The sequence below is a fragment of the Grammomys surdaster genome, unplaced genomic scaffold (genome assembly GCF_004785775.1).
Source record: "Grammomys surdaster isolate TR1022 unplaced genomic scaffold, NIH_TR_1.0 100, whole genome shotgun sequence".
NCBI classification, from domain to species: domain Eukaryota; kingdom Metazoa; phylum Chordata; class Mammalia; order Rodentia; family Muridae; genus Grammomys; species Grammomys surdaster.
The window spans coordinates 2,144,964-2,167,512 of NW_021604579.1; the positions used below are offsets into that span (position 1 = coordinate 2,144,964).

Sequence of the window (22,549 nt, forward strand, 5' to 3'; positions counted from 1 at the left end):
AAAAGGGAAAAGGGAAAGAAAAAGGAGAAAGAAAGGGGAAGGGGAAGGGAAAAGGAAAGGGAAAGAGGGAAAGAAAGAGGGAAAGAGGGAAAGAAAGAGGGAAAAAGGGAAAAAAGGGAAAAGGGGGAAAAAGGGGAAAAGGGGGGAAAAGGGGGAAAAGGGGGAAAAGAGAAAAAGGGAAAAAGGGAAAAAGGGAAAAAGGGAAAGGGAGAAAGGAGGCAGCAGGATCCTGGTATGAAAACTTTATCAACAGCCCAAGTCCTTACTCATCAAAACACCACAATCCTAAATTGTATATCTCTATCTCAATTTCTTTGCCACAATTTTATAAATTATACAAAGAAGTGCCAAAACTAAAGTGAAGGCAAGAAGTCAGAGAATTGAGAAATAGATGCAGGAATCTGCATGAAGGCAAGAAGGTAAAGTTGAACATGTGGAAGGCAGGAAGCATAAAGCAGGAGAGACAGAACAGCAAGAAGACCATCTGGGGGCAGCTTACTAAAGAGGTACAGTCAAGGACATGGTGGAGAGAGAACAGGTAGGCAGTACCAAGCAGTTAGTAAATAAAAAACAAAGTCAAGAAGCCAGCTTACAAAAATTGAAAATATGGGAGTATAAGATGTAAGAGATTAAGCCAGAAATGGTCAAAAAGCAGCACAAGCTCAGGCTTTGAGACAAACCCTGCAAGCTGGAACTTCTGATGTGTTTTTCTCCAAGGCTAAAAAGGAAATACAATTACAGCCCAAAGAATGAGAAGTTTCGCTGGGAGGTGATGGCACACGCCTTTAATCCCAGCACTTGGGAGGCAGAGGCAGGTGGATTTCTGAGTTCGAGGCCAGCCTGGTCTACAGAGTGAGTTCCAGGACAGCCAGGACTACACAGAGAAACTCTGTCTCGAAGGAAAAAAAGAAAAAAAAAAAGAAGTTTCACTAGGTTAACACACTTTCTAGAGAGAAGAAATAAGCTGCTGTATAAATGGGAGATGAGAACACAGAAAGGATGCACTTCACACTGCAGTTGTCTGTGTTCAAGCCGAGCACACATTCTGTCCTGGGATCATGAAAGCATGACCAGTGATCCAATGACAAAGCAGAAGATGAAAGTGACTTCTAAGTGATACCAAAGTAAGAAATTGTACCATAGTCAAATGTTTAGGGCTGGAAGTGCAGCTCAGTGTTAGAATACTTCCTAGTATATGGAAGGTCCTAGATTTGCTCCCCAACACTACACAAAGAAAGAAAAAGGGTGACTGGACAGGAGACTATTCCATACAGGCCCTTCATCCTAAGTAGCTCATAGCAAAAAGCAGCCAAGAGTAGAGTCAATTACTGAGAGCCAACACAGGTTTGGGGAATTAGGAAGATAAGAATTCAAGTACTGATTCCAACAGTTTCCAGCTGTGAACCTGTGAAATTGTTTTCTATCTGAAACTCCAGATTCCTCATGTGTACAAAGAAACAATAAAAGTACCTACATTTAAAATCTGATAAAGCATACATGCATGCACAGAGAAAACATTCAGTAAATGTTAATAATATTAGTCTAGGAGTGTCTTAGGAAGATATTAGTGCACTTTTGAATTTCAAAAGGAGGAGGGAGTAGATATGGAAGGGGAGAGGGAAAGGATAAAGGAAAAGGAGAGGGAGAAGAGGGAGCTATAGAGGAGAAAGAAGGTGAGGAGGAAGTGAAAGGCTTAGAGGAGACAGAGACCTACCTACAGACCTATTATATCATCTGATTTTCCAAATGCTCTGAGCCACTGTTTTACTTTTGTTTCTCAAATTCCCTCCTTTTCTAAAAACCAAACTTAATTTCCCTAAATGGCACCTTCAGGGATCTTAAAACAAGATGGGTTTTCGATGGGTCGAAAGCTGTCCTGGGTAGCAACTTCTATCAAAATGTTAGATATTGGTAACAACTCTAATTCCGTGGGCATCTTGTTGATTATTTCTAAATATATAGATTCTTTAAATAATCATTAAGAGTCTCATTTCTACTGGCTACTGCGAGGATGGCAGATATTGTCTGGGGTTCAGCCGAGCTTTTAAGATGCAGCATGAGGGACTGGCAGAGCCATCCCTGACCCTGACGTCTCGTGGGTGCCAGGCCTGCGCGTCTACCTAGCCAGAGCCCCAGTCAGAGCTGAGGAGCAGCGGGAACATGGTGGCTGCCTGGGAACAAGTCAGGCCAGGCGCCATTTTCTAGATATCACCCCCTACATATAATAAGCAAAAAGCTTACTTGAGAAAAAAAAGTCAGCTTTTGATGATGATTATAACAATGGGAGATATTACTGTTCAGTCACCAAAGAAGAACTGGCTATTTGTGTCCCTAGGTGCTATTGCTCTAGCTGTCTTGGGTCGGTCTCTGCACAGAGCTTTACCTTGTTCAAATTAAGACAGCCATTATACAAATTTCCCATGTTAACATAAAGGTGTGCTTAAACTGAAATATAACTGGCACCAGTTTCAGTAGTAAGAACTTAACACTCAGGAAGTGTCAGCATGACAGAGGTATTTAAAATGTGTGGCAATACATTTAACAAGACTTCATAATAGTCACTGTGTATGGGGCTATACTTGAGTAATAAACAGAGAGCCATTATCAATTTTTTGCCCTCTAGGAATCAACAACTTATTCAGTATCAGACATGAAGAAACTGTGTGAAGGGAGCAACATTAACTGCAGGTACATTGACTGTTCAGGAAGGAAACATGGACTACAGTCCTGTAGGCAGGAAAGGAAGAACTTATCTGTGTTTTAAAAGTAAAAATGGAACATTGTGTCAGAACTAGATCATGTTGCACTTCTAATTACCTCTTATGCTTGAGCAAATATTAAATATTTCATAAGAGTTCTCAAATATGAAGTCTGAAAAAATAGGATTGCTTCTAATTTATTACAGTTTATATATTGTTAATAAGGCGCAAAGTGCCAACAACTGCTGCCGTAATTCCCTACTAAGCAAAAATATAAAAGATGACCATTCAATTTGGTCCACTATTAGCAAAGTGGTAACAGCAGAAGTTGGCTTGTGTAAGAGACAGATGGTGGTGAGTTTAAATCAGCACAGACAGCTCTTAGGAATCTGGTTATGGAAATCTGGCTAACAAATGTCAGACTACTTTACCTCACCTCATTCCAAAAGCCTCCAGCTGACCTCCTGGAATGACTGCTCACCATCCCCTCTGCTAATCACCTCAAGTGCAATGTATACACTCCCAAGAGAATTTGGAAACACTCTTACGTCATCACAGCCAAGCACTTCTGATGTCTCTTTCCTGACTACATGACATACAACACATTTTCAAAAGTTTTAGCTTTTATTATTGTTTTATTAGTTCTCTAAATTTCTACTGTTTTCTAACCTAAATATAGCATTTAACACACTTCATATAAGTGCATCATATATCTAAGCTTCCTACCTTCACCCCACTCGCACACATCCCCACTGAGGATAGTGACCATAAACTAGGTGCTATCTAATAAACTGCAGATACAAAATATCTAAAAGTAACAGTAATTTAATAAGGAATAAAAAACCTTATCTGAAATGGCCTCTCCTTTTCATTCTGTTTTTTCTCCAAACCAAACATCTCTTCCTATACAAAGCCTAATCAATTACCTCTTCCCATTCTGTAACTAAGATGAATGAGATCCTGTTCTTATAAAGGTACAGATTAAATAAATAGCACAAGATTTATATCCAAGCTGAATACCCTGTATCATGGACATCCTCAGAGCACCTTGAAAGAGGAAGTGAACTTCAACAGTTAAAACAATGACTATCTGCCAGGCATAGTCCCAGCACTTAGGAGGCAGAGGCAGGTGGATCTTTGAGTTCAAGGCCACTCTCTGGTCTACAGACTGAGTTCCAGGACAACTAGGGCTACACAAAGAAACCTTGTCTCAAAAAAAAAAAAAAAAAAAAAAAAAAACCAATGTGTGTATCTGTGTGTCTTGATGGACCCATGTGCGAACACACACTTAATCAGACCAGAGTACCTGTCAAGAAGCAAAGTACCTGTTAGAGGTTAAAAGGAAGCAGCAAAGAGTAGACTGGACAGCATATGTGAGTACAGCAGCAACATTCTTATGACTTGGGAAAGGTACTACCTAGCACAGGTTGACACAAATAGCTCTACTGGAATACCAGAGGAAAACACTAATATGAAAACAAAAAGAAAAAGAAAACATTGCTTGTGGGAGAAATGGAAATGGAGAAAACTACCACCTAAAGTTCTGATATTGGTGTGGCATCCTTCAAAAGTACTTTTTTCACAACACAGCAAACAGGTGTGCTCACACCCATATCTCAGCACTTAAGAGGCTAAGGCAGGAATGCTGAGTTCAAAGCTAGCTAAGTCTACTGAATGAGATCCCATCTCAAAACAAAACCAAACAAAACATTTCTCAAAACTTAAGTCATGGCATGTGGGTAAGGAGGTGGGGTATTAATTTCACTTTACAATCACCACTGATATGACCTCACATATGCTTTTACACCTTATCACATTCCTTTTGTTTCTGCCTGCAATATTCCTCATTCCCAAGGAGTAGTGATGTTTACTCAGAAAGCTTTTCAATTCCAACAAGTAGAATGGTGGAGATGCTGTATCCCAATAGCATAAGAGGAGGAAACAAAGGAAAGTAAAAAGAATGACCTTATAAGGGTGATGATTTTGTGACCCAAATAGTACTGAGTCCTTCCACTGCGTTCCTGGAACTTGTTATTTCACCTAGAGATTTGGCAGCACATGAAAAACTGCACAATGGAGAATTTAAATGAAATCTTTGTAAAATACACACTGGCGCACACACACAAAGATGCTCTAAACGAGAAATTACTGATTATGAGTTACAAGTAGAGATAAAATACAGATCCTTAGCTGAAACACAGGCCTGACTATGGCCTTATGTGTCCTATAACTTGAAGCTCTGTAAGACTGGAAAACACACCCTTGCTTCTGAAATCCGATCTGAAGCTTTAACTAAAGAAATGTCATCAAACATTTCTTTACGCTTTACGGCGGCTCACACCTTTAATTCCAGCACTCAGGAGGCAGAGGCAGGCAGATCTCATGAGTTCAGGCTAGCTCCCTCAGGGATTTATTTTGGTGCAATGGAATCTCTTCAGTGGTCTATGAAATTCTTAGAATAATCTTCATAATTTATTAAACATTAAAGATTACAAAGAAAACCAATTTATACTAAGTATGAATTTTAAATATTGTTACACAGTGATTTTAAACATACATATGCTACCTCACACAATCCAGCAACCTCAGTGAAAATGAGCCCTTATTGAACTACTTGTCAAAAGTCATCTAGGAGTTAAATTTTTATAGACAGCACCTGGAAACTGAGAATATGTTTATTCCACAAATAAGATCTTAAACAATAATGATTCCTGAAACAGTTCACAAGACCTTCCTTACTCCACAGAAAAGTTCTGAATCCATGGTTCTCAGGTACAAAAGCCCTAGCTGGTTATCCTACAGAAGAAAGACAAGGGTGTAACAAGGAAAAAGATGTTTTCATTTGCCTGGTATAGAACCTGGTTAATCCTGACAATGACAGTTTTCTAACTTACTGCTTTCTAGATTGCTCCTTCACCCACACTTGTTCAAAGCAGCTGTTCCCTATTCCACTGAGAAGGAACAGCATTAAACTACTTTCCACTAAGGCATAACTCATCTGTTGAAACTTCTTAAAGAAATGACCTATTCAAGAGACAAACCAAAGAAGAAAAAATTTTTGTTGTTCTGAAGTGAAAATACAAAGTGAAGAAATTATACTTCAAGATAGGAACTTCAGCAAATAAGTAACAAAACATCACTCACCAAAACTCAACTTCATAACTTTTCATCTACCTCTAAAGTTCTAAGAATTTTTACAATGTAACATATATAAAAACTTTTTAGGGATTTGTGAGAACTGCCATTAGGAAAAGCAAATGTGACTTCAAGACGCACTTATCACAAGCAGATTGAGAAAGAATCCCATGAGGCTATTTTGTAAAGTCCTGATATTAACCTGATATGTAGATTTCCTAAGCTTGCCACAGGAAGACAGGCACGGTACTATCATGTCAGCACTCAGGAGGTAGAAGCAAAAGCATCAGTTCAATGCCAGCCTCAACTCCATACCAAGTTCATGAGCAGCATGAGACCCTAGCCCCAAGCCCCACCCCAAATATTTTCAAAGGAAATAAATTCACAACACGATCAATCTTTTCTGGATTAGGAGATTCATTGCTCTTTTAAAAACACTTTTTAGGATAACCTAAATCTCTCATACTGTGGAGAGTACAGAGGAAAATGCCTTTAGCCAGAGTTCTCTTCATAATGATGCTACCTTTTACACAAGTTAAGTCTGTAACTTCTCCTTTTCCTACAGGATTTAATAAGCACAACACATTCACTGTTCTCTAGATGCTCTCCAAATTACCTACCCTTCAACTAGTTAGTCTTAGATTCAAAATATTCTTTTTTTAAAGATTTATTTATTTATTTATTTATTTATTTATTATGAAAACAGCTTTCTGCTTGCATATACACCTACAGGCCAGAAGAGGGCACAAGATCTCATTACAGATGGTTGTGAGGCACCATGTGGTTGCTGGGAATTGAACTCAGGACATCTGGAAGAGCAGACAGTGCCTTTACCCTTTGAGCCATATCTCCAGCCCTCAAAATATTCTTAATTCATGAAAACCATATCCTCAGTTAGAATTCTGTTTAAGGTACAAAGGTACGGGTCATTGGACCAAAATGTCTCTTGATCCATTATCATGTGTGTGTAGTATATGTATGTGCATGTGCTGGTGTATGCACAGGTGCATGTTCTCTTGGGTACATGTATGGAGGCCAGATGTCAACAGTAGGTGCCTTCCTCCACTGTTCTCTAGCATTAGCCTAAGACAAGGTCTCTCCTGAACCTGAAACTCATTAATTCCAATAGGCTGACTGGCCAGGAAGCTTCAGCGAACTGTCTCTGCCTCACCAGGGCTGAGATTACAGATGCTTGCTACCACAACCACCAACTTTTACTTATGTGTAAGTAAAGTGTGGGTCTGTATGAGTATATATGCACATATACATGCAGGAGTCCAAGGAGGCCAGAATAGGATGTTGGATTCCTGGAATTGGAGCAACAGGTGGTTGTGAGCCACCACGTGGGTGGTGGAACCAAATCCAGGTAATCTTCAAGAGCAGCTGGTGCATTTAACTGTTGAGCCACCACCAGCCTCATCAGCTTTTTTTCTCTTCAGAGATTTGTTTATTTATTCTATATATATGAGTACACTGTAGCTCTCTTCAGACACACCAGAAAAGGACATCAGATCCCATTACAGATGGTTGTGAGCCACCATGTGGTTCCTGGGAATTGAACTCAGGACCTCTGGAAGAACAGTCAGTACTCTTAACCACTGAGCCATCTCTCCAGCCCCCTCACCAGCTTTTTAAGTGAATGCTGAAAAATCTAACCTCACATCCTCACACTTGTGAAAAAAAAAAAAAAAAGAACAACAACAAAAAACACCTTATCCATTGAGCCATCACTCCAGCCCCAAAAGTATTTTCAGTCTACATGCAATTCTTAAAACTATTTTACTTTAGGCAGGTACATGCCTTTAGTTTCAGACAGAGGCAGTGGATCAGGGTGACACAGCAAGACACAACCTCAAAAGGAAAAGGGTAAGGGAAGGTGGAAAGAAGATGAGAAAAGAGGAGGGAAAAAGAGGGAAGGGGAAGAGAGAAGTGGGGAGGGGAAAACAACTATTTTACTTTAAAGAGAGGGAAAAAATTACATGAGGGAACACTAATCTATCATTACTGACATACACTCTGCATTTAAAACTATGGAATTATATATGTGAAGATAAATAGGCTAATGAACATCAATCCCTTCTAAGTATCACCTACAAAGTCTCTGCAACTGATATTTAAAAACCAAAACAGAATCTAATATTAATACTTCTTATATTAGGTTACTTGTGTCCACACAGTCATTAAGTTTGCTTTAAATTTTATCCCTGCCTCTTTTTCAAACCATACTGTCTCAGTTCATCATCCAACATCTCTTAAATATCCTGCTACATATCATTCATTATACCAGTGAGCTGGCACCAATGCAAGCAAAGGATGTGGGGAGATGATGCACTGAAAATGATAAAGAAACAGCAGACGCTACTGCCTGTAATTTCCATAGTTCAGCAGCTCTCAGAATACGGTTCGGAGACCCTCTCACAATAGTGTAAATGGCCAGAACTAGCTCATAAGCTAATAATGCTATTTTCATTATGATCATCACAAAATATATAGAAACACAATGCAAACTGAATATGTAGCACAAAATAGGGATTTAATAGATGTCAGCCACTATTCTTAGCAAGGTAGACACGGATTAGAATATGCTTACTTACTTACTGTCCTCAGTGTACAGCATGTAACACATCTAAATGAGCCCAACATTACACTATGGATTTTAAAGCCAAGGCAAAATAGCCTTTGCCATCTATCATGAAAGGTTTCCTAACCGCAAGAAGTCATCATCATCATGGTAGAATTTTCATACAGTACAGAAAACCTGAAAGTAAATCAACAATGTAATATACCTGACTGTGACAACAAGGAGAGCTTCTATTATTTGCTATCATTTATATCACAGCATCAATGCACAGAAACGTCATGATAAATATCTGTGTTTACTTTAAAAAGGTATTCCCAGAAGATTATAAATGCACTCTGTAATATCTACTTTTAGATTCCTGGTTATAATTTCAAGACTGGTTTAAAACATCAGATAAAATTTAGTGTACTATATAAAAGCACTCTAATTTTTATAAGACATGAACAAAAAAAATTAAAAGGGGAAGACAGAAGAAAAAATCAAGGTAGAAGACAGTCAATTAAAACTAGAATTATAAAAATACAAACTACAGCTTCCTTGAAGACAGAGAGATAAACAGTTCCTTCAAGAATGCGATGTTTTAAGAAAGAAACATCACATTACATGAAAAAGAAAATAGAGCCAGGCATGGTGGCACACTGCCTAGAATCCCAGCACTCAAGAGACCAAGGTACGTCTCTTGTTCTGGTCCAGCCTTGGCTACATAGGAAGACACTTTCAAAAACCAAGAGCTGAGGATATCGGTCAGTGATAAAGTACTTTCACAGCATAGACAAGACTCTGGGTTCAATCACTCTGACTTAAAAATAGAGATGAGTTGGCCTGAACTCCTAAAAGGCTGTAATTTAACTAATGGGTTTCTAAATTCTGTAAATACAAATATTAAAAACTAAATAAACAGACCTTCTGCTCTAGGAGCATATGAGTAGTTAACAATTTATATAAAACACCAACTCATTACCACTATGATAACTTTGAGTGAAAAGGTATGGACATTAATTCTACAGCTATCTGTGGTGAAATGGTTACCAACAAATCATAGGTAAAAATCCTACCCCTAAAATGCATTTGACCCTAAGGAGCCTCTGCCTTGGAGACCTATCTTTACAAGCCTCTGCTGTTTGTGTTTTGTTTCTTGGCACCATTTCAGAGTTTCTCAGCTTTGCCATTCTGATTTTACCCTTGTGTTTTCTGTATGTACAGATCTCTGTGAAATGGAGACCACCCTAGTCTTCCTAGTGACTATCCAGAACTCAACAGTAATACTGTCTCAAACCTACTGCCACTCAAATGCAAGAACTATGTTCACTGAACATGAACATACACATATACACATACAAACCACTCACACATACAAACCAGTTGAAGGATGGGATAAAGAAATGAAGCCTAAGGAGATGTTCAATGTTATCAATTAGTGAAAATGATATGTTAACACTGTTGTAAGATTGCAATAGATAGACAAATAGCTTCTAAATCATATTCAAATGTTTGGGCTACAAAATGGTAAAAAAAAAAAGGAGTTTCTCTTAAATTTTCTGAGTATGTTTTTAAGTTTTTCTTTTCTTTTAAGTCAACTAGAGTGTACATATTTATGGTACATGTAATGATCAAATCAGGGCAGTCAGCATATCCATCACTATTTAACATTTGTTTCTTTGTAATGAGAACTCTCAAGACTCTCCACTTCCCTAGTCTGTTACCCCCTTGAAATACCCAATTCCAAGTGCTTATTATAATCATGCAGCATGATACAACACTAAAACATATTCTTCTTTATATAACTACATCATACCCACTGACCACTGATCCCTACCAACCATAAAAATCTTCTAGACCACACACTATGTATTCCTGACTAGTTTCAAACTCAGGCAGTTCTCTTGTCACAGTCTCCTAGTGCTGGGATTACAGGCACAAGTCACTAGCCTAGCTTAAAACTCTTGAAAATTCTTTTAATTCTTGAAAATTATCCTCACCTACAGGGACACTAAAGTTATTATCTAATTTTCACGTTGCCACTAAGCAAATATAAGATATATTATACTAGGTCTTCCCCCAATTAAAAAATATGACTAACAGTTTTTAAAGCTTACTCTAAAACTACAATAATATAGATACCTCAGCAGCATAGAACCCAAGACAGACACAAACATAGTTTTAGTTGCTCTTCAATACAAGTTCCAAAACAAATCACTGAATTAAAAAAAAAATGATACTGAAATCAAAGGATCATTTATGGAGGGACGGGAAGATGATGTGACATCATACACAAAAAAATGCAGTGGAAAATAGAAGGCAGATTTAAATGTAAAATCTAAAAGTTATAGAAGAAATCATACAGAAAATCTTTGTAATCTTTCCTAGTAACACCTCTCTCTCTCTCCCTCTCTCTTTTACACACACACACACACACACACACACACACACACACACACACATAGAGTTCATAAGATAAAACTGATATATTTCATCAAGTTTTAAATTTTATATTCTTCAAAAAAGTTGTCTAAAGGATGAAACCACAACATGGGTAAGGTGGGGGTATCTGTAAAAAAAAGCATCTCAAAAAGAACTTGTATCTAAAAATATAAATAACTCTCACAAATCAGTAAGGAAACAAACCAATTCTTTTTAAATGACAAGATATTTGAACAGGCACTCGAACAAAGAAGATGCACAATGTCAAATAACTACCTGAAAAGATGCTCAGGCCCATCCTCAGACAGCGAGATAGTGAGAAAACTCCAATGAGATGTCCCCACTGGCTGATGAAGAAAGCTAAAACTAAGTGCTAATGATGATATGTAAAATGGTGCAACTGCTTTAGAAACATTAGGCAGTTTCTTAAAAAGTTAAGCAAAAATCCATCACAAGATCCAATCATTTCACTTTGGCATATTTATGCAAAATAAACTACATATTTAGAAATATGTGCACCAATTTTCGTAGCATTTTTATTTATGATAAATAAAAATGAAAACAGCTCAAACACACACCAATGGGTCAATGAATAAATTGCTTTAAGTATACACGTCTAAAACAGAGTAACTACTGATATAACCAGCAACATAAATGTACCTCAAAATTATGCTGGATAAAAAATTTCTCTATTTGCTTTAAGGAAAACAAATGCCAAGTGTAGTAGTGTTATTATGTGAAAGAAGTCATGTGATATATGCACATTTGTTTATAGAGTAAATGCTCAAGGAAAAACTCCTTTGTTGTGAATATGAGCATAGATTTTATTTATTTATTTATTTATTTATTTATTTATTTTTTAGAGATTTATTTATTGAATGTATATGAGCACACTGTCCTTGACACACCAGAAGAGGGCATCAGATCCCATTACAGATGGTTGTGAGCCACCATGTGGTTGCTGGGAATCGAACTCATGACCTTTGGAAGAGCAGCCAGTGCTCTTAACCACTGAGCCATCTCTCCAGCCCAGTGAATATGAGCATAGATTTTATATCTGAGTACAGATTCACATCTCAAAATCCAAATCCATCTTATCAAAACTGAGGAATCAAACAAAATCTGAGAAATGTTTAAGATTCGACTCTGACACAAACTGTGTCCATCAGGACCTGAACTTCCACCCTTACATCTCAAACCCAGAAACTGAACATCGAGATGCTGATGACCTGTTATCCTCACTATTCAGACTCTTACTGAAACTCAGGATTTAAATGCAGCAGATTCAGATTACACAAGTACTTGTTAACCTTAAGCATTTTTTTAATGTTTTCACATGATCTACAAAACCTACTAAAGTTTTTCAGCAACATACATTCTACAAAATCACAGTAAGACAGGATAAAAGAGTCCTTAGTAAACATCTTTTTATGGCACATTTCTGAGCAGTCTTCTGGAATAAGTAAAGCAGTTATTAAGTCATTGCCCCTAAGCTGCAAACTTCAACACTCTATTCTGCTTTGCCAAACTGGAGCTAGGATTCTCTGCAAACCACACTACTAATTAGCCAGCTGGCTTCTTTAAAGTTCTACCAAGAAAAAGTAAAGTTTAAAAAAAAAACAAAACAGATTGCAGGGCTAGAAAAGAAAAAAGTGAATTGTATTTTCTATCTAGTCTGTTCTCTGGGGATTCAAGAAAGCATTCTCAGAGCCATGTTGGCATGTGTTTTCAAACCCAATACTTAGGGAGGCAGAGGCAGGCAGACCTCTCTGAGTTCCAAGCCAGCCTGGTCTACCTAACAGATCCCCAGGTCAGCCAGAGCTATATAGTAAGACCCCACTGGAATGAATGAATGACAAAGCAGACAGACAGACAGGCACTCACACATGCATATACTCCCCTAGGAAAGGCTTCTTCTTCACCCAGGTCCTTCCTTACAGCACCAAGCACCAAGTTCTCAGTGTTTCTAACACTTGAGATCTAGCTTTGTCACACCCAATTCAGAAACACCAGCATCTTCCTCAGAAGTCTTGGTCTCGAGCTAGATACTTTATCTTATAAGTTAAGAAGCCAGCAGCAGCCCTAGAGGAACTTCTCTCCTGCAATTCTATTTCAAAGGCTCATCTTTCTAAGTTACTAAATTTTTCTCAAGCTCCCTAGTCCAGTGAGTAGCTGGTCTCTTGTGTCTCTCTTCACAACGCCTTCAGAGTTTTACTTTCATCATTCTGATACTTAGTTAACAACTTTGTATCTAGTTAGATTATTTCTACTAAGATATCTTCTGTCCAAATATATATCTGGCACGGTTTCTGCCTCACAAATAAAATCACAGGTGATAAAATAATCTCAGTATGCAGAATAGGATTTTGTTGTCATAATTTTTTGCCTTTTTTGCGGGGGGAGGTGGGGATTGGAGGGAAATCAGGTTTCATGTAGCCCAAGCTGGCCTAGAACTCAACTATGTTACCAGTTAACCTTGAACCTCTGATCCTCTTGCTTCCATGGGGTCTACAAGCATGAACTGCCATACAAGGCCTTGTAAATTTTATTAAAATATAATTTAGTACCAAGAACAGTGACAGATACCTGTAATTCCCAAATTGGGTGACTGAGGAAGGAAGATCATGATTTTGAGTCCAGCTTAGGCTATGTACTGAACCTTGTCTTAAATAATTTTGCCTATACTATATTCAAGTAAAAAGTAAAGAGTTGATTGGTAAGAACAACCTTGTTAAATCAATATTTAGCTATCACGAACATTACTTCAGAGAAAATTTGAGTTTGTCCTGAATTCATCCATAAATATATATTGATAGACTAAGATATATGAAGACATTAAAGCTCTCTCTCTAAATTTCGCATTACTTTTTAAATCATAAAAATATAGCAACTATAATTTAAGAACCAATCCTAATACAATGATCCAACATCACCTACAAAATACAATTAAATTATTTTAAAGTTTAAGGAGACTGGGAATAGCTTAAGTCCATTTACCTTATGTTCCCCTCAACAAAAAATCAAAGTTTAATTTTGGAGACAGGGTCTTCCCATGCATCCCATGTTCGCCTTGAACTTGAAATCTTCTAGCTTCTATCTACTAGGTGCTTTGACCACATGCATGCATGCCAGCAAACTGGCTCACCCCAAGAACTTCAAAAGCTTCACATACTGTCTGTCATTCCACTCCTTGACTTAGCTTACACCTACTGCCCATTCTCACTCATACCTGCAATTACAACCCCCCACCAGCCACAGGTATGGCTTTTCTCCATCAGCTCATGTGCCTAGCTCGTTTGGCAGGTGATGGTCAATTTGACTGTCAACTTAGTAAGACTTAGATCACTATAGAAACAAGCCTCAGCCCACTTAATTTTCTAGAATAGGCTGAGGTAAAGGCACAGCTATGTTGTGGGAGGCACAATTTTATGGGCTAGAGTCCTAGACTAAATAAAAAGGAGAAAGGAAACAATAGCTTTCTTCACTCTCTGCTTCCTGTCTGCAAATTCAATGTGAACAGCTGCCTAAAGACCCTCTGACGAGCCAAATATCTTCCCTTCTTTATACTTTATTTTATCTTTGTCAGATACTGTCACATCAAGAAGACAAGTACTTCTGGTCTGGGAAAGAGCACAGGAAGGAGTTTTAAGTAATCAAGTTTTTAACATCACACACACACTCGGTGATAGGGGAGATTTTTCCTTTCTTATCTGAAATCAGCTTCCATTTAGAAAAACCAGTGACAACAGTCCTCTTCACATACAAATCTGTAAGAATGCGACTCTGCTTTTGAGAGGAGTCATACAGAGCACTACAGAAATGAAACTCGTTACTGTGAGTCTGATTTATAGCTGTATTCAAAAAATTCTGATTATTATTATTATATTAATATATAATTAATTAGTATATACTATATAATAATATTATAATTATAGTATTATTATATTATAGAATTATTATATTATTATAGAATTATTATGCACAAGAATTACAGCACACTCTAGGTTAGTTAATCCATCCCAAGTTCTGTAACTTTATCAAGCAAAATTTAGGCAAGGCCCTAATGTAAACACAAATACTCTAAACAACTTAAAAATATCAGCCAGTAGCCTTTATATGATTGTTCCAGCACACCTGATTATAAAGTATTTTTAATGAAATCTATTCGGTGTAGAAGAGCAAAGTCTACAAAACCACTTGATGTAACCATTCCCAAAGTTTTAAATATTAAAAAGACTACTCCCATCACATGAAAAGAAATACTACTAAGTCAAATTAGTTCTACAGCAGTTCTGAGATAAAAGAAATTAATGGGCTTGTTTTCCCCAAAATTATTTCCAGAACAATATAGGTATCCCTTGCCTTTAAAAGGAGGAAAAACATTCAAGCTAAGTAGGTGAAAAATACATTCTCATGGGAAGGAAACACCATAACGGCATGAAGTTTTCCAGAGAATAACAAGGAACTTTGCTCCAATAAATACTAGTGCTGAAACTCCAAAAACAGCAAACTTAATTCATTTTCCCTCTGATTCATTCTAGAAAATCAGAATCTGTTTCAAACCTTCATACTCTTGGACTTCACATTTATAACACAAGTAGTGTTTCTCTCCTCTTGCCTCTCTATTCATCGTTTCCTCTGTTCCAGTAACACTAGCCTGTTGAGGTTTGGTCTGTTGTTATGTATTATAATGTGAATTTTGTATCTAAAGGTCTAAACTTATGAGTAAGTTTTTATGTTTATAAGCTTTTGTTGTGCAAACTTGTTCCTTGATTTTAAATTATTGGTTAAATAAAACTGGCTACAGCCAGTTACTAGAGGGATTAGAGGTAGGTGGGCTTTGAGTTACTGGGTTGAGGGTAGAGAAGGAGTTAGGAGAAGGAGTCAGGAGAGACCAGAGAGGAAAGAGGAAGAAGAACCGGAGGGAGGAGGAAGCCACCATGAGAGGAGAGGAACCATGAGTGTAATTATCTGGGGTACGCCACTGGGGAGGTAGCCAAGCCAGCAGTTAAAAAGGTAGATTAGGGGTTATCCCCCAATAATTGTCAAAGCCAAATAAAATAACCATAGTCTGAGTCTGATTAATTTGTAAGCTAGATGGAGATAAACATAAATTGGTTAAACTACATTTTGGCACCCAATGTGGGACATGAAAAGAATCTGAGACAAGTCACTGAGTAGAAAGGCACAACCCCAACCCTTCCCCAAAAAACCATGGCTTTCAAGCTACTGCTGCTTGGGACCAGCTGGACTACAGCTACTGGGAAGGCTCTGCACTAGCTGGGCTACTGATAGAAATAGGGGCTGCAGTTCTCCCAAGAGCTGCACGCTGCTCTGGAAAGCTAGCACTCTGCTTGGCGGAAAGCACAGCATATGCTGAAGCCCAAGGGAGAAGAATCGCAGCCTAGTCTGGGTCCACTGAGTCACTGTCTAGCAAAAGGTGCCAGCACAACCAAACAGGGAAGGGCACATGGGCCAGAGATTACTGGCAGATGCCTGGGGATGCAAGCCTAAAGCCACTCAAAAGCAGGGCAAGTTGAAAAGGCCTGGCCAGGGCCAGCAAAAGGACAAACACAGAATCCTGAGCTAGCTAGACAGCTGGAGTGTAGCTAATACAACACAAGGTACAAGCTAAAAGTCCCAAGAGTCTAAACTAATAAGGTACCAAATTTAAAAAACAATAAAAAGCTAAATATAAAAAATATCTAATTTAAATATAAAAAATAAAGTCCTTAGAAAAAATTTAAAATTAAAAAGAAATGCTTTCTATATTTGGGATGGAGGGAAACACAATGACACAGTGCATCTGGATTCTATATGACCTTACCTCCTTATCCACATACAAATGGCAATTATTTTAATGATTACAGTTTTATATATCCTCTTTGGGAGAGATCAAGATAAGACAGACTTAGGAAAAAAAAAAACCTAAAAAGTTAAATACTAGATTAGGTACCATAAAACAGGCTTAAAAAAATAAATCTTTAAATAAAATTTTAAAACACTTAAAAGAAAATCCAATATAAAATTTACAATATCAAAAAAAACATAGTTTCAGACAAAGTTTCCGTAAGAGTTTAAAAAATTAAATGGCAGCCCATAGAAATACAATATTATTAAATTAAAAATCAAGATTCTGTTTATTGATAACTTAAAGCAATGCCACATAATGGACTGTATGTTTCATTTTAGAGTTTAAAAAATTAAACTATGTGCACATATTAATAAATACAATAACTTAAAGCAATGCCACATAATGGACTGTATGTTTCATTTTAGAGTTTAAAAAATTAAACTATGTACACATATTAATAAATACAATTAATACAAGTTTAGGGTTCCAACAGACTTCTGCCTTGAGTTCTGAGGGGGATGATTTTTGGATTACACATTTACTAGGGATGATGGGTATCTTGGAGATGCCTTCACAGATTAAAACTAATGATGCTCTGACATATATGTCCATTAAAATACAACAATTTTATAAACATTATGGCATAAAGCATATTCCAGATATAGCTAATAGTCAAACAGGTCAAACCATTACAAAAAGACCTAACAAGACTTTTTTTTAAAAAAATACTAATAGGGGCTGGAGAGATGGTTCAGTGGTTAAAAGCACTGACTGTTGTTACAGAGGTCCCGAGTTCAATTCCCAGCAACCACATGATGGCTTATAACCATCTATACTGAGATCTTGTGCCCTCTTCTGGCATGCAGGTATACATGCAGGCAGAATGCTGTATATATATAGATATTAAGTAAATAAATCTTTAAAAAAAAAAAACAAAAAGCTCACAGAACAGAAGGGAGAGAAAACCAGACTCTGTCTTACACCTCTTGTTCCAGTAACACTGGCCAGTATAATGTTTCTCAAACATAGAAGAGTCTCCTACTGTGGCAATTACTAGATTCCCTCTACTTAGAATGTTCATTCCCTACATATCAAATATGTACCTGGCTCACTCCATCATTCTTCCAGCTCTTCACGCAAATGTCTCCTTTTCAGGGAAGCTTTCCCTGGGTTATTTTAGCCCAGTTCAAAATAACACCTACTTCTCTGTTCCTGGTCGCTTCCATTTCCTCCTCAGCCCTCATCAGGAACTCTCAGTATCTGACAAATAGTTCTACATATTTTGCTTAAAAAGCAAAACAGCAGCAACAAAGCTTTATTGTAGTTCACTGAGGAGATGAAGAAAAATGCTATTCTACTGTTAAAGAATGTTAGAATGATGCTGGCAGTTATCAGATGAATAAATGATACTGACTGCAGCATCTGGTAGCTAGTAGCTGTTGCAATTAACATTTTATACTCTAAATTTTCATTAGAAAACTTTCAATTAAAATTAGTTTTAGATTTTTTTTTTTTTTTAAATTGAGACGGGGTCTCTTGTTATGTAGCCCTGGCTGTTCTGGAACTCGATCAACCAGACTGGCCTCAAACTCAGATCCACCTGCCTCTGCCTCCAGAATGCTGAGTGACTTAAAAAATCTGAAATCACTAATTAGCTTGTATAAAACTACTTAATTCCTATTTTCTACATTTATTTGTTTAGTTTAATATAGAAAATGGTAATCTAAATAACCACTTCTCAGAAACAAGTTAAAATTGGTAATTCAGTCTTTCTTAATAATCTGCTACAAAGCAAACAAAATATATTTTGTAATTAAAACAAGTAGAAAACAGCTTACATTTTTAAGAAACAACAACAAAAAAGTGTAGTTATGTTGCTTCATCCTCAAGATTATCCCTGGAGACTAAGAACAGATCGAAATACCATTACCTTAAAAAAAACTCTCTGTAAGCATAAATACCCTACTCCACTAAACTGCACTACTATACAAAACAGCAATATACTTCACAAAACAGCAGTATTTTTTTTTTCTACAGCAAAGGTAATTTATTGTACTTCACTGGGGAAAAGAATGAAGTATGAGGATATTCTACAAAACAAAACAATTTTATAAAGTTAGTTACTGAGCCCCACCTTGAAATTCACTACAATATGACACGACCAACTAACTTTCCAAATGCTGGGGAGTTGTACTCACCTTAATGAAGTTACAGATGGACAAGCTTGTCCATACAAACCCATCTGGCCACAAAGAGAATCTAAAAGAAAAGAAGAATTTATTATTAGATGCTTCAAAGTAAATTGATCTATAACTCAACTAACTACAATTCTAATTAAAATGCTGAACAAAATCAAAAGCTAAAGGAATCACCACTATTAAAACATGTATGAATGAAAAGTACATGATAGTTATCAAAGATATACATATCAATCACATAGGAAACACAGACACCAAAAGGTGGTGAGACCTCATAATATTTAACAGACGAGTCATAGCAGAGTGTGTCCAGTGTTTGTAGAATCCTAGGCATTCTAGCAAGGTACCTGAAAGTTACCATTAGCCCTGAACATGCCAGTATCTACACCCACATTATCTCCCGCACACAACTAGTCTACAGTGAAAAGTGCTATCTTTGTTGGTTTTATATATAAAATGTCACTAATACTTCATCTGAAGAAATAGTTGCAGTCCTTTAAAATGAGACAGTTAAGAGCAGAGTAGCACTTGAGTTAAAGGAGACTTGAGTAGTTCAGTTTTGATACATTACTAAAAGTTATTTTCTTCATTAAAACTTAGGGATAATACCATTTATCTAGTTTTATGAATTAACCACTGCAGATTTGTTTAGAATAAATGGATACATGTATTTATTAGCATGACTATATAACAATGGAAGAACACCAATTATTTTTACTAGGCACAAAGATAATCCACAAATGCCAAGGGTTAACGGGTACTACAAAAAGATTGGAAGAAGTACAGTACACAATCTGTAGAGTGGTGTGACGTGAGCAATTGAAGCGAGTGCTTACCCCAAAGAGCCCGCTCTCATTCCCAGTTCCAGCCCAAATCTGCTAGGCAGCATTTTAGACAGTGTTGAAAGAAGTTTCCAGTTTTCAAAAGAAAAAATTCAAACCTTAATTGAACTCTGTCTGACTGCCTATTTTCTAAACACTACAAGAGTCATCTAAATCACTAGATTTTATTCTAAATTTATAATAACCTTTGTTTAAGAAACTTAATGGGTTTTCAGCAACTAACTACAGACGTGGAATGGCAACCATCTGATATTTTTATTTACTTTCTGTTTCTCCCCTAGAATACAAGTTCCACAATGAAAGGAATTTTTGTCTGCTTCATTTCCTTCTATCACCATAATCTGACTATTGTGACTCATATTTATTCAACAACATTTCTTCTATAGTTGAAAAAAGGATAGGCTGGTGAAATGGTCCTGCCATTACCTACAATTACCAGAACCCACAGAAATTACCAACTCCATAAAAATCAGCCTCTGACCTCCACACATGTACATCTGAACACAGACAACTTTTTTAAAAGCAAGTTAAAATAAGATCTGTTTGAAACTGACCAGATCTCTAATCCAGTCTCTGTGTCTTATACTTCTATCTCTACATAATTTAGGACCAAGAAGACCAACTTATATTCAGAATATATATAGAATCTTCAAAACTCAAAAGTCAACCTAATTTAAAAACAGGCAATGATTTCAACACTCAGTTACAGGTGACTATCTCACAAAGACATAGGTATTCAGTTATTCACCACAAAATAAATCAAACCATGATAGAAAGGGTAGGGACACTCACACATAATTTGTTAAATAGTAGTTAAATAGTTAAATAATTTGTAAGTTTTAAACTTCTTAAAGTTCTGAAAATCTTGTAGTTGCTAGTGTTGCTCCTCTAAAAGCATATCAGTCAATCAAAAAGGTTAACACTGATTTACCATATCATATAAACCAGCAATTTCACTCCCAAGGAGAAAGAAAAGAAAGCCAGCCTTCACCCTAAATATATAAATCCACAGGAAAAAACTGAACTGAAGATTAAATCCTAACAACAAAAGAATAAGACAATCCTGATGCCCACCAACTGATGGTGTGTTAAATACAGAAGTACTATGTCCATGCAGTACTGACAAAAGGAAATGCTGTATGCCACAAAACATACAACCTTGAAAATATTATGCAAAAGGAAAAAAGAAAAAAAACCTATACATCATAACTCCATTTATACAAAATATTCAAAATTGGCAAATCTGAGTTAGTAAATAGATTCTATTAGTAGTTTCTCAGGACTGGCAGGGAAAGAAGAGAAGGAGAGGAATTGACTACTAGAGAGTATGGAGTGTCCTAGAGGGGTAGGAAAAGATTCTAAAATTAGATTGCGGTGTTGGTTGCACCTGTAAATACACTTAAAAACAAAAAAACACAGGTGAACTATGTATGTGAATTATATCCCGTCATATCTGTTTAGAGTTCAGCAGCCATACTCAAATGTTTTTATTCTGCCAAACTTTTCTGCTTCTTTCCTATACAGTACCTGCCACAAAATCCAAAGCTAGAATGGAAGAGACTAAGAAAATGACTTCATTAGAAAGCAATGCTCCTATCTTCTGAAGAATAGCAGGTTGCAGTCCTCCTCGCCCCCACGAATAACCAGGACCCGCCGACCGGGTCAAGTGGCACCCAGACGTGGGGCTCGAGGCACGGACCCATCCGGACGGACCCTCATTGAGAGGATGTGCGCACGACATCAAGATTGAGCAAGACAGAGATCGTCGCCCGTGACCTGTCGTCCACGGAACCAGGTTGATGCTGCCATCAAGAAGGCAGTTGAAGTTCATTACCATCAGCTGAAAATTGCAGAGGATCCAGAAGTGACTCCACAGGAGACTGACACAGCTGTCAGCTCCCCTGCCTCCCCCTACGGTCGACCCCTAGACTTCCACGCCCTCCAGAAGGGTTCCTGGTATGCCTGGCTTTGCCCTCATTTCTCTTGCTAGAGAGCTTGGCCTCTTGATCACCACAACAAAAATTGGCTTTTTCCTAAACCAAGGCCACCCTTGATATGGCCGCTAACATTGGGGAGCCTTCCTTTATGACAATATTACACCCCAAACTGACAAATGGTTGGTAACTTGAACATTTACAAGAGACTAGGATGGCTGTGAGTTAGCCCAATGACGGGATTATTGTAGGTCCACTTCCCAGGGGCCCACCCAATGCAGCCGAAAAGGAGTGCGTGGTGCTGGGAGTGGGTGCAGCCTACATGGCCTAAGACAGGGCTCTCACCCTCCTTTCACCCACATCAGAGTCCCTTGACGTTGCCCATCGTCGACAGCCTAAAGCCTTCGACCATCGATGTGACTCGTCTCACATCAGTGTTTTGGGGTTGTGAACTTGTCTAAGACCCCCCATAATTAGACATCCAAATTCAAAACTCACATAGTTGGGATTGAACATAAGACGCCTTCTCTAACTAAACAGAGAAGGGGGAGATGCCAGAAGCCAGGACCCTCGCCCTTACCCTTACCCCCTACCTTTCCCCACCTGCACAATGTCCTCTGAAGCTTGGCAACTGCAAGATCCTGCTTAGCAACTGCAGATAGACTCAAAGCAGAGTACCATGTCTTCTTAAGAATAGCAGGGAGACCATAACTCAAGCAGTGTACCATATCTTCTGAAGAACTGCAGGTAGATCATAATTCAAGGCAGTGTACCATATAGACCATGACATGTTTCAAGGCACAGGCCAAGAAGATTTTGTACTTTTCCACCACCTGGACCCTCTTACCCCCTCCCCTTGTAAAACATGCTATAAAAAAGCATTTC

General features: G+C 37.6%; 1 protein-coding gene across 2 annotated transcripts in view; it reads right to left on the reverse strand.

The window, feature by feature from the left end:
• Foxj3 (forkhead box J3) overlaps positions 1-22,549 on the reverse strand; it is a 98,551-nt gene that overhangs the window by 60,687 nt on the left and 15,315 nt on the right. For both annotated transcript variants that reach the window (XM_028786778.1, XM_028786768.1), the window contains exon 2: positions 18,889-18,949. In XM_028786778.1, the coding sequence (XP_028642611.1) occupies positions 18,889-18,932 (44 nt within the window). In that variant the 5' untranslated portion in view covers positions 18,933-18,949. The remainder of the gene's footprint in view (positions 1-18,888; positions 18,950-22,549) is intronic.